This window comes from Bacillus rossius, chromosome 17 (genome assembly GCF_032445375.1).
Source record: "Bacillus rossius redtenbacheri isolate Brsri chromosome 17, Brsri_v3, whole genome shotgun sequence".
Classification (NCBI taxonomy): domain Eukaryota; kingdom Metazoa; phylum Arthropoda; class Insecta; order Phasmatodea; family Bacillidae; genus Bacillus; species Bacillus rossius.
This window is the reverse complement of record NC_086344.1, coordinates 5,291,438-5,306,602: the sequence shown is the minus strand read 5'-3', so window position 1 is coordinate 5,306,602 and position 15,165 is coordinate 5,291,438. Positions and strand designations below refer to the sequence as shown.

Sequence of the window (15,165 nt, the reverse complement as noted above, 5' to 3'; positions counted from 1 at the left end):
CAATAGTGGAGATATAAAGTTACTCAAACCATTTGTGGAAATAAAAAGTGAATGGTGCAATATGGGAATAGGAAATTACTGAATGCATTAGTTGGAATAAAAAGTGAATGATGCTTTGGTAGGAACATGATGAGACTGAATGCATTGGAAGTCTAAGAAGTGAATTTTGTAATAGTAGGAATATAAAATTAATTTCCACCTAGGAAATAAAAAGTGACTGAATCCATTGGTGGAAATAAAAAGTAACTGAAAGCATTGGTTGGAATAAGAAGTGATGAATACATTTTAGAGACTAAAAAGTGAATGATGCAAGTGACTAAATCCATTAGTGGAGATAAAGAGATATGAAATACATTGGTGGGGATAAAAGTTACTGAATGCATTGGTGGGAATAAGAAGTGACGGAGTGCATTGATGGGGATAAAATGTTTTTGAACGAAATGGTGGAATAAGTAGTGACTTTTGAATTGGTGGGGATAAGAAGTGACTGAATGCATTGAAAGGAATAAGAAGTAATGTTGCATTGGTGTGTATTTGAAGTAAATGAATGCCTTTTGGAAATAAGAAGTGATTGATGCATTGGTGGGAATAAGAAGTGACTGAATGCGTTGGTCAGGATAAGTAGTGATGGATAGCATAGGTGGGATAAAAGTTACTGAATGCATTGGTTTGAAATATAATTGATAAGAATGCATTGGTGGGGATAAAACACGACTGAACACATAGGTGGGAATAATAAGTGTTGGAATGCACTGTTGGGGATCAAACATTTTTGGACATTATGGTGGGAATACAAAGTGATGGATTAAATTGGTGGGAATAAACTGAACATATTGTTGGGAATAAGAAGTGACTGAATGCATTAATTGCTAAAAGAAATTATGGAATGCATTGGTGGGGATGAATGGTGAATGGATCAATTGGAAGTGGGTATAAGAAGTGAATGATGTATTTCTGGGAATAAGAAGTGACTGAAGGAAATGATGGTAATAAGAAGAGAATGAATGCATTGATGGGATTAAGAAATGACTGAATGAATTGGTGGGGATAAGTGGTACACATATATACATTGTAGGAATAATACCTGACTGAATGCACTAATGGAGATAAGAAGTGACTGAATACATTGTTTGGAATAAGAAGTGAATGATGCCTTGGTGGGGGATAAGAAAAGTTTGAATGCATTGGTGGAGAAAAACAGCCTACCTTACAGCAAAGTCCACCATATTTACCATGTGCAAAAAATGTTGGGTTTGACCCCGCAGAGAATAAAACCCTTACAGTCTTGGTGGGAACCAGAATCACTATCACATGTTTGCTAAAGAAATTCAGAAGTAATTTTCCCTCAATTTTCTAGGTATGTATCCTAATTTTTAAAAACTACGAATTTTAGACATTTTTTGAAATGTTGCTATTGAAACAAAATGTATAAATTAAACAAAAAAACATAAATTTGTGAAGTATGACAACTCTTCTGCAGGAGAATTTTTGATTAATAATGTACTAATTTTTATCATAAATAATATTATTTCAACAATCCCAAGTTAGGGCTTATATTGTTTCAGCAGTTAGAGGAAATCTTAGTCCTAAACGGAAATTATTTAGCAGACACATTTTTTCAGGCACAAATGTCATAATGCATTTCTGTTTCATCTGACGGTCTTAAATTTTCTTTGATATTTCCATATTTTTCTTGGACCCACTCCAAAATTTCCCAGCCAGGATTTTATAATGTTTCCCAGACCGGCACGATGCCTGAAAATAGCATAGGTACCTTCATCTTCTCCAGCTCGACGTCCTTCCACTTGTCCATGCTGACGGAGCGCACAAACGACAGGTGGACGCCGAGGCCCCGGTGCTTCCCCGAGCACTCCAAGCAGATCCATATTCCGTACGTCACGGACGCCCACTGCGGGTTGTGGGCGCCGCACTCGAAACATTTCTGGGGAAGCATTGGCAATGGTAGAACATCGGAGATACGATGTTCGCAGGCTTTCACGGCCATTGTCTGAAGTAGCTTGGCTTCTGGGTTGTAGCCGTGTCCTTGGCGAATAATCCACCGACGTTTTGGTCGACATTGCAGTCACCATCATCAGGGAGCAGTTACCTACTGCTGCCTTATGATGGTGACTGCAATGTCGACCAAAACGTTTGTGAATTTTTTGCCAAGGACACAGCTACAACCCAGAAGCCAAGCTACATCGGAGATGCATTTATAGTACATAGATGATTATAGTCCGTCCACACAATTCTAAAACAAAAACTTACCAGACTTTTACCAGACACGAAATTTCAAACTTCCCTGACAATTTTTATTACAAATTTCTTAACAGAATAAATAAAACCCAGCCTCCACAAACCACGTTGTCATCGAATTCTCTCACCACTTTTTTTTATTTTCCACCCGATAACCATAGAATTCTCTCACCACTTTTTTTATTTTCAAACAGAACCTTGAATACAACATTTTATAGAGAATATAACTATGCACTAAAACAATCTAAAATAATAATAATAATTTCATAGTCTGGGTGATGGCAGACTAGAGCATGACATTTTCCACCCAAATCACCATCACTGGAAATTTCCATGACTATTATGGGATCTCAAGAAAATTACCTGACCAATTCCAACTACCTTGATATTTCCTTGTTTCCCCTGAATTTCAGAATGTGTACACCTTGTAAATTTGATGGCTGAGCAGTCAATGATGTACAGTTTTGATGTTTAGTAATGAAAGTAGGTACTTTTCACTAAATTGTTATATAAAAAAGTTAAGGGCATCTGAAAATATATACAACATCTGTTCCAACTGATAACCAATCAAGACAAGTAGAGTAAACTTATGACGATCTGGCCAGTTCGGGATGTTTCTAGTGCCATATCACCAAAAATGCTGAATCAACCGATGGTATATCCCTTTATCAATAAACGCTAAGTTGTAGAGCAAATATGTCTGCAAGATGGTGCTCAGCTGCAAACATTGTTCAGCAGGAACATAAGGATGAACATTTCAACGCAAACACAGGCCAAAACTAAGTTTGTCTGTCAACTGAACTTATTTCCAGGCTGCACAGAACGCTTCTGACTGCCACTTATGTGCATACTGTAAAAGCGTTTTCTTTTCCAATTATAGCTAATATATATATATATATACATACATACATATATATATATAAAATTAATTTTAGCTTAGAATCACTTAGTTGGCTCGAGTCCGTACATTCCTACGCGGTGCCGGACCATCAGACTTTCTGGACCATTGGATTCCGGAATATTGGATGTCTACTGAAGTTTTACATAGCATCACACTAATTGAAAAACGCTTGGTTTGGTACCTAAAATTCACAAGTACTTTTTAATTTATATTTATTTTTGCTTAATGTTTCATCAACTCGAGACATGACACAGGCAAAACAGGAAGCCATTGCAGCAAAGTTTTAAAAATTATAAAGTGTCCAGCTTATTGCATTCATATAAGCTCCAAACCCCTAAGCGATACGATGAGTCTGTTTACCTCACGTGCAAAACCCTTCGGCCATAGAATCCTACATATTGCACCCTTCCTGGGTCCCCTAGAATGCAAGGCTAATGACTTACCATCACAAGACTTCCCTCAATTTTAAAATAAGGACTTTCTCCCTAGTCCTTTCATTCTATAGAAATAATGCACAATCAGAAAGAAGAAACGTTATGGGACTTCATCAGTATGGCAGGATTAAATTTGAAGCTTACATAGCCAAGAAAAACTATTTTTAATGTGTTGCTGTCCACATGTAATTTATACCAGAGTTATTCAATTAGAAGTCCATTAAGAAGAAAAAAACAGCAGGTCGAGCAAAACCCAAAAACAAAATTTCCTGACCTTTTCCTTCACGTATTTTGTAATTTTTTGTTTACCAAAACTACCAATATCAATTTTTATGTGAATTTCAAACACTGCCATGGTCACAGCACACTTAACTGTTTTTTTTAATGCTGTGACAGAAATATTTGTTCAGTAACAAAAATCCTGGAAACTATGCACAAAGCTGTGTTTCTTACATTGCACTCCGAGGCACCATTACAGATGAAATTCATGTGCCAAAAATATACAACTCTGCTCAAAATTAACTAAATTGCACAAGATAAATATTGAACGATATAGGACAAGCCTTTGTCTAACCATTTCATTTAAATTCCCCAAAATCACTGATTTCTTTCAAAAACTTGAAATTACATGATATTTCAAGGTTTTCTCTGATGCTGGACATGAGCATACACAACTGGGAAAATAGGTATAGGTATAACCCCCCCTCTCCCTAACCAAAATCCAAAAAAATCTATCATTCTCACCAACAATTAAAAATAATTAGAAAACAAACAATGGGAAAAGTGGTTCTACCCCCCCCCCCCCCTGAAAAAATACTTCTGCATATGCTCCTGGCTGGACCCTGAAAAATAACTAAATTCTTGATGATCCACACTTAGGCCTACATAAAACACAATTGTAGCCGAGATGTATGGAGGTCACTGTTGTACACAAGGAAATAAATAATAGTGGCCCTAAGTGGAGTTTGAGGATCCAACATTTACGGTTTCAGAGTTTTTGCTTAGGCATGGGCCAATAAAATGGTCCAATCAAATCTTTAGTATTCGAAGGAGTCAATATTTGAGGAAAAAGATTCTAAAAAAAATATCAAAGGAAAAAAAATAAATTTAAAAAATTCAACACCGATAACCTTTAAAGTTTACTAGGCCAATTTTTTTCTTCATACCTATCCGGTTACCATTCCCCAAAATTTTGTACTTTTAACATGTAACTATAAAATTACCATATTTGTTGATTCTGGAAACTTAATTAGTGAAACAAACATTTAAAGGGTAGAATTTTTTAACACCATAGTTAATATTTTTTATTTCTTGTACATTATTTTAATTTTGACATTTTACACCTAGATTCGGATTTGAGGGGTATATTCGAGGTAGCCTACTCAAATATTTGGTATTTGGATTAGAGAAAATTTGGATCTGACCCATTTACTAATTTTGGATAGAGAAAAAATTTTTTTAATACAGTACAAAAAATTAATTTCAATTGTATTTATTGTATTTCTGCATCACAATTAATATCTTTACTTCAACGCTAAATTTACCTTCCCTCAGTACAGATGTTAATGTCCACAATTACCCTGCACCCAAGAATATAAACCTGTTATTTTCTGGCACCAGAAAGATCTCCATACATTTGTACACAAATAGGGTTGGTAACTGTTCCTTATTGCACATCCAGTTTATATAAAATTCTTAAAATCAAATTTATTTAGTCTATTTCGCATCACAAACTTTATTTTAATTATTTACGTTAAAGTGTAATTTCTCCTGGAAAAAAACAATCCCCAAAGTTTTATAAATACGTTCCAAAATCAAATAGATTTTGGTAATTATACAGCTTTGAATAGCAAAACCTCCAAATCTTGTCTTTTTTTAAAATATTTTATTTTAAACTATACTGGATACGCAATACAGAACAATCAACCAAAATAACAGAGTCTATTGTCGACAGGCGGCTGCCAGATGCTACCTTCCAGCCGGATTGCATGTGATTGGTCAATCACATTCTGTAATGTGTAGTCTTGTCCTTCGGGGCATGTCAAAACTACCATTGGTCCGATGAGACTGAAGTCAGTGCTAATGAAAGAAATAAGTTGGGAGAGCCTAAAATGTAAAGGCTGACAGAGAGGTTAGTTAAGATGTAACAGATACTGAGAACTGTGTGGGATGATGGAAAAGATGGGTAACGGCATTGAGAGAGGGAAATCTAGAAGTAGAAGGGATGAATCCAGGAAAGTATTTAGACAGAAAGGGAGAATGGAAAGGGGTAAAACTCGCTGATCATAAGAAAGACGATTGGGCAATGGAATACATAGTGTGTGTGTTGGCAAAAAATTTACATAGCCTAGTACAATTCAGGTGGTGGCAAAAGGAAAGTAAAGAAAAAAAAAGGGGGGAGGGGGGACAACTTACCACCGGGTTTGTTCCCAATAGCAAGAGAGCTCTATTCAATTCAATGACAGTATTGGATGACACTGAACAAGATGATTCTTTTTCGTTTTAACAGTTAAGTGAATGAAGGCATTCCTGAATCTCTCTTAAGTATACCGCCAATACACAAAGAATTGATCTGTTATGTACCAATCACAATGAAATATTTTTATTTTAGTAAAACTATTTGAATACAACATAGATTATTTTAATTGTGAAAAGTAATGGCGTATAGGAATTAAATGGAAAAAAATTACCAAAAATATTTTCCCTGTAATTAGGGCTTAGTACCACTCAGGTATATTACTGAATGGTCCATTAAAATATTGAAATATTTTGTATACAAGTGAAGGTTTTGGACTTATTGATATTAAGGTGAATATTAAAAAAAAAAGTTTGGTTAGGTTAGATCTGTTATGTTAACACATATATTCCAATTTTACAAATATAAGCAGTGACTCTACAAACTTCACCCTTTCAATATTTCAATTAGTATAGTTTATACTTATAGATAGAACTTATTACATGGATTTATTTTAGTTTCCAATCAGCAGCAACTTTCAACATTTACCCAGTTATTATGCTGAAATTACTATAAATAAATAAATCATCCATATGGCCAAAGGTTTATCAGCATACACTGCTTCACATATAAGCCATTGTAGAGCTAAATATTTAGCAGACATGCATCGGTCATTGATATTTCTACAATATGTTCTGCACACAAACTGCTAAATTTTCAAAACTAATTTTAGTATACTAGACTACTACTTATAATGTTTGTGCGCAACTTTTAACAACTTTCAAATTTTATGTAATCGTCAAGTCGATTGGTAGACCGATGAAAAACTTGTAGGTTAATGCATTGAAATAATTTCATACCGTGATAATGTAACAAAAATATGCATCTTACACTATTTTCATTAGTCGGTTTAAGTTCTTGGAGGACACGGCGGGTTCGTGGACTTGCCATGTCTTATCAACTCTTGTTCTGGTACGAAAAAAAGAAGCTATATTATGCGAATTATTGTGCAGTCAGTCTCTTATATCAACAATAGTTACACGTCATTCTTTGCCAACAATAAATTAATGTAATACTACGTTAATATTTCAATCAAAACAGGTCGTCCTCCACAGACGTTGACGTGTAAACTTGTAACCATTATTACACACAGGGATTTTTTTTTTTCCTACTGTATGCACAGCCTGACTGTCAGGCAATGACCTAGCAGCCTGCGGCAAAATAAAAATATTAAATTAATAAAAGTATTATTCTACTAACAATTATAACAATGATAGTGACTTGTCCCAGGCAGAGAGGAGGAGCGGGAGCGGTCCCCGAACAGTGGTCGCTGCCCAAGAGCAGGGGAAGATCGGGCAGAGGTGAGGAGCGGGAGCGGTCCCCAAATAGAGGTCGCTGCCCAAGCACAGGGAGAGGTAGGAGTGGTCCCCCAGAGAGGTCGCTGCCTACCAGAGGAGGAGGGGGGAAGGAGGAGGAGCGGTCCTGCAGAGAGGTCGCTGCCTACCAGAGAAGGAAGGAAGGAGGAGGAGCGGTCCTGCAGAGAGGTCGCTGCCTACCAGAGGAAGGAAGGGGGAGGAGCGGTCCTCCAGAGAGGTCGCTGCCTACCAGAGGAGGAGGGAAGGAGGAGCGGTCCTGCAGAGAGGTCGCTGCCTACCAGAGAAGGAAGGAAGGAGGAGGAGCGGTCCTGCAGAGAGGTCGCTGCCTACCAGAGGAAGGAAGGGGGAGGAGCGGTCCTCCAGAGAGGTCGCTGCCTACCAGAGGAGGAGGGAAGGAGGAGCGGTCCTGCAGAGAGGTCGCTGCCTACCAGAGAAGGAAGGAAGGAGGAGGAGCGGTCCTGCAGAGAGGTCGCTGCCTACCAGAGGAAGGAAGGGGGAGGAGCGGTCCTCCAGAGAGGTCGCTGCCTAAAACAATACTGCTCAAGTATTCAGTCACTTTTATTGGCCCAGAAATACTGGGAAGAGCTTTCTGCCTGGCTTAGCTCAGCCAGGGTAAATATACAAAATATGTACATATTCAGTAGGGAGGGCACATCTGTACCCTTCCTGTGCATACATATTCGACTTACAAAACTCTTTACATTCACTTGTATCATTAACAGTTTCTTGTCACCACACCATATATTTACATATTTGCCCTGAGTTAGACGGGGCAGGTAGACAAAGTCACCTTACTTTACATTCCCCTTTGTCTGCCTTCTAGGGGCGGGTGGCGAACTAAATGTCCTGCCCATAGAGTGTGTAGGAGGGGTGGCGCACCTGGGGCTTGTGCTATTATACCAGCCGAGGCCAAAATGGTGGGTATGACAATTCGCCCCCCTCCCTCTGTGGTCTTGACTGGGATCGTTGCACATGCCAGGAGTCAGCACGCTGGGCTTCAGTCCCAGGGCTGGCTCCTCTACACTGGCCACTACACTTCGCTTTATGACAACCGGTACCGTGCCGGTTTGGTGAGGCGATCCCGTGGTCGTAGCCTCTGGCATGGACTGGAGTGTCTTCTTGGAGTGGTGTTTTCCTCTTGCCGAGTGTCCTGTGGTCCTGATGACATCGTCCCTAATGATGGGGATTTGCGGAGGTTATCTGGGCCTGAGTTAGGTTTTCCGGTGGGATCCCTTAGTGGGGATTTTCGTAGGTCCTTTTGGTGGACCTTGATGGTCTTCTGAGGATTCATTTCTAGGGCGAGCACTTGCCCGCGTCTCCCCACTATTGGGTAGGGTCCCTGCCACCTAGGGGAGAGGCTGGCGCAGAAGTTATCCCCCTGTGAGGACATTGGGTGTGTCCGCCAGTAGGCCCAGTCCCCTACTTGGAGTGTTGATTCTTGCACTCCTTCAGGAGACGCAGGGTGAACCCTTTGGTGGTATTGAGACTGATGTTCTCTGGCGGCTTGTTGTCGGACTTCGGCTTTTTGGGGTTGGGTAGTGGGTAACTCCCATTCTCCCGGTCGGGGAAGTTCGTTTCCCAGCAGCAACTGGCTGGGGCTGCAGCCGAGCGCTTCATTGTATCTGTTCCGAAGGGAGAATAATATCGATGGGATATGCGAGTCCCATTGGCGGTGGTCTTCCCCAAGCCGAATCCGTATTCCCTTTTTAATTTCTTGATTCCTTCGCTCGGTGGGGTTCCCCCTGGGGTGGTACAGTGCGGTGGTCCATCGGTTCACTCGCCATCGCTTGCAGGCTTTGTCCCATTGTTCTCCGGTGAATTGCTTCCCATTGTCTGTAAGGATCTGTTTGGGATATCCCCAGCGTAAGAAGACTTCATTCTCCAAGGTTTGTATTAACCTTGGTGCTTTAGAGTTTCTTAAGGGAAATGCCTCCACCCATCGGGAGAAAAGGTCGGTCACCACTAATAGGAACCGATTTCCCCGGGCACTCTTGGGGTATGGCCCCATGAGGTCGGCTGCTACTGTTTCCCAGAGTTTCTCTGGGCGGCGAGGATGAAGGTGGTCGGGCCCCGCAGGTCGGTGTGCTTTGGCCGTGTTGCACCGATAGCATTGCCCTACATACTCTTCCACATCCCTCTTTATCCCGTCCCAGGTGTATCCCTTTTGGATTGCCCTCCGGGTTTCCGCCATGCCGGGGTGGCCGGCGAGATCCGCATCATGGTATTCCCTTACTACCCTTTCCCTTAAGGCTCGGGGAACTAATAGTTGCGGGTTGACCCCCTTGTCAGGCCATCTCACTAGGCCAGTGGGGTGGAGGCGGTGGGTGCGAGCAAACTGTTGATCAGCGGGCGATTGCTCAGAAGGTGGGGTATTATGTATGCGCTGCAAGCGCTGCACCATCATACAAATGCCTGGGTCTGCTTGTTGACCCTGTGTTATGGCTTGGCAGAGACTTTCTCCTAGGATCCCCGTTTGTTGTAGGCTCATCCCTTCCGTTGCTGTTGGAGGGAGTGGGTTCGGGTCTGCGACCATCCTGTCGTAGTCTTGGAAGTCATCTTCCAGTGGTGGTCCTGTGGGTGCTCGTGACAAGGCGTCTGCGAACTCATTGTCTTTCCCGGCGCAATGCTCAATGGTGAAATCGAACTCCTGTAACATCAATGCCCAGCGGGCGAGTTTCGCCTTACTGTCCTTCATGGATCCCAGCCACGTAAGTGCCCTGTTGTCGGTGCGCAACGTGAAATGCTGGTCTTCCAGGTATGGCCGAAATCGCTTGATGGCCCACATGATGGCCAAGCACTCCAGCTCATTGCTGTGGTATTTTTGTTCTGCCGGTGATAGCTTGGTGCTGGCATAGGAAATGATCCTTCGGTTTCCCGGAGTCGGTTCCTGGTATAGTACCGCTCCTAGTCCCTTTTGGCTGGCATCTGTTTGTAGCGTGAATGGCTGGGTTGGGTCGGGTCGGCCTAGCCTCTTGATCTGGGAGAATGTCTTGCGGAGGTCTGCCAGGGCTTGTGCTTGTTCGGCCCCCCAGTGAAAGCGCACTTGGGGGCTCAGCAGATCGGTAATGGGTTGGCAGATACTAGAGAAATGTGGTACAAATTCCCTGATCCAATTGCAGAGACCCATTAGCTTCCGGACTTGACGTACCGATCTGGGCGCTTCAGCTTCCATGATGGCCTGTATTTTCTCTGGATTAGCTTCGTTTCCATCTGCTGAAACGATGTGTCCCAGGTACTCCAATTGGCTCTTTCCAAAGTGACATTTTTTTAGATGACAAGTTAGATGGTGTAACTGACACCGTTCCAGTACTTGTGCTAGATGGGTTAGGTGCTCCTCCCAAGAGTTGGAAAAAATAATAATGTCATCGAGGTAGGCAAAGCAGCATTGCCCAATGAGGTCCGGTAATACATCCTGTGACATCATTTGCTGGAACGTACTAGGGGCGTTCTTCAGGCCGAAGGGCATGACTTTGAACTGATAACGCTCCCCTGTCGGAGTGGTGAAGGCAGTCAAATGCTTGGAGTCTGGGTGCATGGGGATCTGCCAGTACCCTGATTTAAGATCCAGGGTGGAAAATACCCGTGCTGTCCCAATGGCTTTAAGCGTTTCGTGGATATTTACTGCCGGGGGCGCTGCACTGACTGTCGCCTCATTCAGCGGCTGGAAGTTAATGCAGAAGCGTGGTGTCTTGTCCTTTTTTGTCACTATGACAATTTTCGAGTTGTATGGAGACCGGCTGGGCTCTATGATATCCGCCTCCTGCATTTCAGCCACCTGTTCTGCAATCAACTTCCGCTTGAGGTGTGGAGGATCCCCCGGCCTACAGTAGATGGGACGGTTGTCTTTCAGCGTGATTTGGTGACATGCACTTGAAGTTCGTGGCAGGTTTCCATTGGGCATGAATACAACTCTATAGGGCTGGAGCATATCAACCAATTGTTGTTGAAGAGACTCAGGGAAGGCTTGTTGTAGGTCTGCCAATGATAGTTCCGGTAGGGATGTCTCAGTTACTCGCCGGGCTACCCAGTAGAGGGTTTGGCGTGGAGCTCTTCCAAAACATATCCGCTCTGCTTCGAAATCCATAACAGCCTTTTGTTCAATAAGCCAGTCTTGCCCCAGTATCATGTCTTCATGGAGGTCCTCGGCTACCCAGCAGGAAACTGGCACTTCCCTGTCTCCAATGTGGCATCTCAAGGAGGTCCTGCCTTGGAGCATAATACGGGTGTTTCGTTGTGCCAGTTGGGCATACTGTACTTGTGTGGTCATGGCGGCTCCAGTCTTCTGAACCAACTCAGCTTTTACGTAACTGGTAGTGGCTGCAGAATCCAGTAATGCATAGATTTGGTGAGGGCCCAGCTGTACGGAAAGGCGGGGTAGGACCCGAGGGTGGTTCTGCTGGATGCTCGTCACTTGCCCAGCTCCCTCTGGTTCTCTTGATATGGCCAGCGGGTTCTTGTATTCCTCCATTCCCTTGGGGAAGGTTCCGGAGGTAGGTTTCCTTCCCCTTATGCGTTTCCCTGCAAGGGCTTCTTGTCCTGGGTGTCCCGCTGTTGGCGTCGGACCGGGCATTCTGCGTTGAAGTGCCTCTCAGGGCAGTACCAGCATTTTGGTACCTCCTGGCGGCTGACAGGTTTCTCTTCCCGAGTGGGGAAGGTGTTCACTTTTCCCGTGGGAGTGCTCCGGATCTCTTGATAGTCCCGTTGTACTGCGGTTGCTCGGAGATGTAGCTCTGCCCAATCCTTGGGAGGTGGATGTCTGAGGAATGGCCGTAGGTTGGGTCTGACCAATTCCAGTGCCGTAGGAAGGAATTCCTTCACATTTCTATCAGGGTAGAGGCGTTCATATAGTTTCTTCTTGCGGGCGAGGAAACTCTCTATCTCCTCGCTGTCCTTCTGCTTGCGGCTGAACAACTGGGCAGTAAGTTCCGCGATTCGTGGCAGGCTGCCGAACTGGTTGGCGAAACTTGAGGCGAAATCTTCCCAGGTGTCGTAAAGTCCTTCATGACTCTTCCACCATCCAATAGCTTCTCCCATTAGTAGTCCTCCGACATGGTCAATCCATTCGCCCTGGGGAATCCCCTGGGTCTGTAGGGCCTGCTCCCAGTGCTGGAGCTGTTTGACAGGATCCTCATGGTCTTGTCCCCGGAAAGGCCTCGGTGTCATCTTCGTTTCGGCGCCACTGGGAATTTCTGGGATGTTCCTACATATCCCGCACTTGAAAGAGAGTTCTGTGAGGTTCAGTGGGGTGTCCTCCCAGCCTAAGCAGGATAAATGGTACTCCCGATAGCAGCTCTTGCAGGTGGTAAGTACTAGGGCAGTCCGTGGGCAGCCTTGGGCGAAGCATCGGCGTGGTACAACTGACGTTGGCTTCTGGTCCCGCAATTGTTCTCGGCAGGTTTGGCATATGTGGATGAAGTCTTGGGGATCGAGGTCTCGCTTATTGTGTCCCAGACACTGCAAGTGGAATAATGTCCTGCAACACACGCAGGGGGTTTGGGGTCCATCCTGGGCACTGCAATCTGGGGCGGCACACGGTGTAACCTCCATCGCGGTACTTCTGTTGGGCGCCACCAGGTGTTGTCTGCACTCCTGGAAGTGGATGTTTGCTCCAGCTTTGCTGATGGCTCTCGTAGAGGCAGGGCGTGGTCCTCAGGTTATCCAAATTGACTTGTCCCAGGCAGAGAGGAGGAGCGGGAGCGGTCCCCGAACAGGGGTCGCTGCCCAAGAGCAGGGGAAGATCAGGCAGAGGTGAGGAGCAGGAGCGGTCCCCAAGTAGAGGTCGCTGCCCAAGCACAGGGAGAGGTAGGAGCGGTCCCCCAGAGAGGTCACTGCCTACCAGAGGAGAGGGGGGGAAGGAGGAGGAGCGGTCCTGCAGAGAGGTCGCTGCCTACCAGAGAAGGAAGGAAGGAGGAGGAGCAGTCCTGCAGAGAGGTCGCTGCCTACCAGAGGAAGGAAGGGGGAGGAGCAGTCCTCCAGAGAGGTCGCTGTCTAAAACAATACTGCTCAAGTATTCAGTCACTTTTATTGGCCCAGAAATACTGGGAAGAGCTTTCTGCCTGGCTTAGCTCAGCCAGGGTAAATATACAAAATATGTACATATTCAGTAGGGAGGGCACATCTGTACCCTTCCTGTGCATACATATTCGACTTACAAAACTCTTTACATTCACTTGTATCATTAACAGTTTCTTGTCACCACACCATATATTTACATATTTGCCCTGAGTTAGACGGGGCAGGTAGACAAAGTCACCTTACTTTACATTCCCCTTTGTCTGCCATCTAGGGGCGGGTGGCGAACTAAATGTCCTGCCCATAGAGTGTGTAGGAGGGGTGGCGCACCTGGGGCTTGTGCTATTATACCAGCCGAGGCCAAAATGGTGGGTATGACAATTGATTAAACCTTTCGATATTCGGAAGTTTGTTATTCAATCAATATTTGATTTAGAATTGATTAGGATACAATTATAAACAGAGGATTAACATAAATGCTACTTCAAAATATGTAAAAATTAGGTGAATTTAGTTTTAAATAGAAAAAATTCACTGAAAATAAATATTTTAAATTAACTATACGGCAAATAGTCCAACACAAAAATAATTCGTTAAAGTGTTGAATTTGCTACACCTGTACCCTAACCATATTCCTAGTGTACGATAGGAAACGGCTAGTCACTTTTTTTAAGCAATGGATTTTGGTGTCGTATTCATTGCCATTTTGTTGCACATATTCAGCGCATGCACAGAGCTCATTTTTTAGTTTCTTTCGTCCAGTTGGCTGAACTGCATCTAATGCCTTTAACTTGTATTATAGTCATTTTTAGATCATCAAGCATGTTGGTGTGCCAAATGAAAATTTATGGTAGCGAAACTATCCTGGAATACATTTTGTACACTTTAATGGAAGTAAAAACAAATAACCACAACTTTAAAAGTATTTGCGAAAATTTAAATTACACCAATTAATTTGTTTGATACACTAGTGCTGCGGTCTGTACGAGTTTGGGCGTAGCAAATGTATCGATGGTTGCCAAACGTCCACTAGAATGCATTGAAATAATTTTCTAGCCTCGTGCAGGGCACAGTTTATTAAGACAGTTGTTTTTCGTTATCTAATATGGATTGGGTTTGGACAAGTTCTGGAATACGGTTGGCGAGTTAAGTTACTGTTGTACTCCACCAAGGTAGGTAATGCTTATTCGCTCCCTTACCCGAATGTCTTGGAATACCACCCTAAGTAAACAAACAGTGAGCGTAGTTTCACAATGTCCACCAAGTGGTATTCCACGAAGCATTGGAATTATTCTGTTGTTTCTCCAAAGGCAACCTTTGTGGCTGTGTCGTTACCTCCCCTAATTTTTTTAAAGTTCCTAGAGTTATTACGAGAGAAATATTGACACATTATTGTTTATTCTTTTATTAAATTTCATATACCATTGTCTGAAAATGGGTGGAAAGAAATAGAACGAAAATTGGTACCTTCAGTCCTGCTATTGGCGCTGCAGATGGAAAGCATTTTGTTAATGTAAAGCCAACCAGAAGCGGAATCTTGTACTATAACTACAAGAAAATTTTCAGTAAAATACCTTTTGCATTTGTAAATGCAAAATATGAGAGAAGTATATGAAAGTATTTCCTGCACCTGGCTTCTGGCTATGATGACAGTTGTGCCGATCGCCATCTTAGATTATGAAGTCACGGTGGCCATTTTTATGATCTTGACCTTGTCTTTTAACCTTGACC

The 15,165-nt window shown here is 43.2% G+C and overlaps 2 protein-coding genes across 4 annotated transcripts in view; both read right to left on the bottom strand.

The window, feature by feature from the left end:
* LOC134540930 (ADP-ribosylation factor GTPase-activating protein 1) overlaps positions 1-7,193 on the bottom strand; it is a 47,281-nt gene extending 40,088 nt beyond the window's left edge. For all 3 annotated transcript variants that reach the window (XM_063384008.1, XM_063384010.1, XM_063384009.1), the window contains exons 1-2: positions 6,938-7,193; positions 1,775-1,942 (exon numbers count right to left, since the gene is read on the bottom strand). In XM_063384008.1, coding sequence (XP_063240078.1) covers positions 1,775-1,942; positions 6,938-6,997 — 228 coding nt within the window. In that variant the 5' untranslated portion in view covers positions 6,998-7,193. The remainder of the gene's footprint in view (positions 1-1,774; positions 1,943-6,937) is intronic.
* A 4,735-nt stretch (positions 7,194-11,928) lies between these two features.
* Positions 11,929-12,585, bottom strand: LOC134540926 (activity-regulated cytoskeleton-associated protein-like). The gene has a single exon (XM_063384003.1). The coding sequence runs from the start codon at positions 12,583-12,585 to the stop codon at positions 11,929-11,931; it is 657 nt and encodes a 218-aa protein (XP_063240073.1).
* Between the last annotated feature and the right edge of the window lie 2,580 nt (positions 12,586-15,165).

What these genes read in the sequence shown, in the direction of transcription:
- LOC134540926 (XM_063384003.1), bottom strand. Translation starts at nt 12,585, where the DNA reads ATGACACCGAGGCCTTTCCGGGGACAAGACCATGAGGATCCTGTCAAA.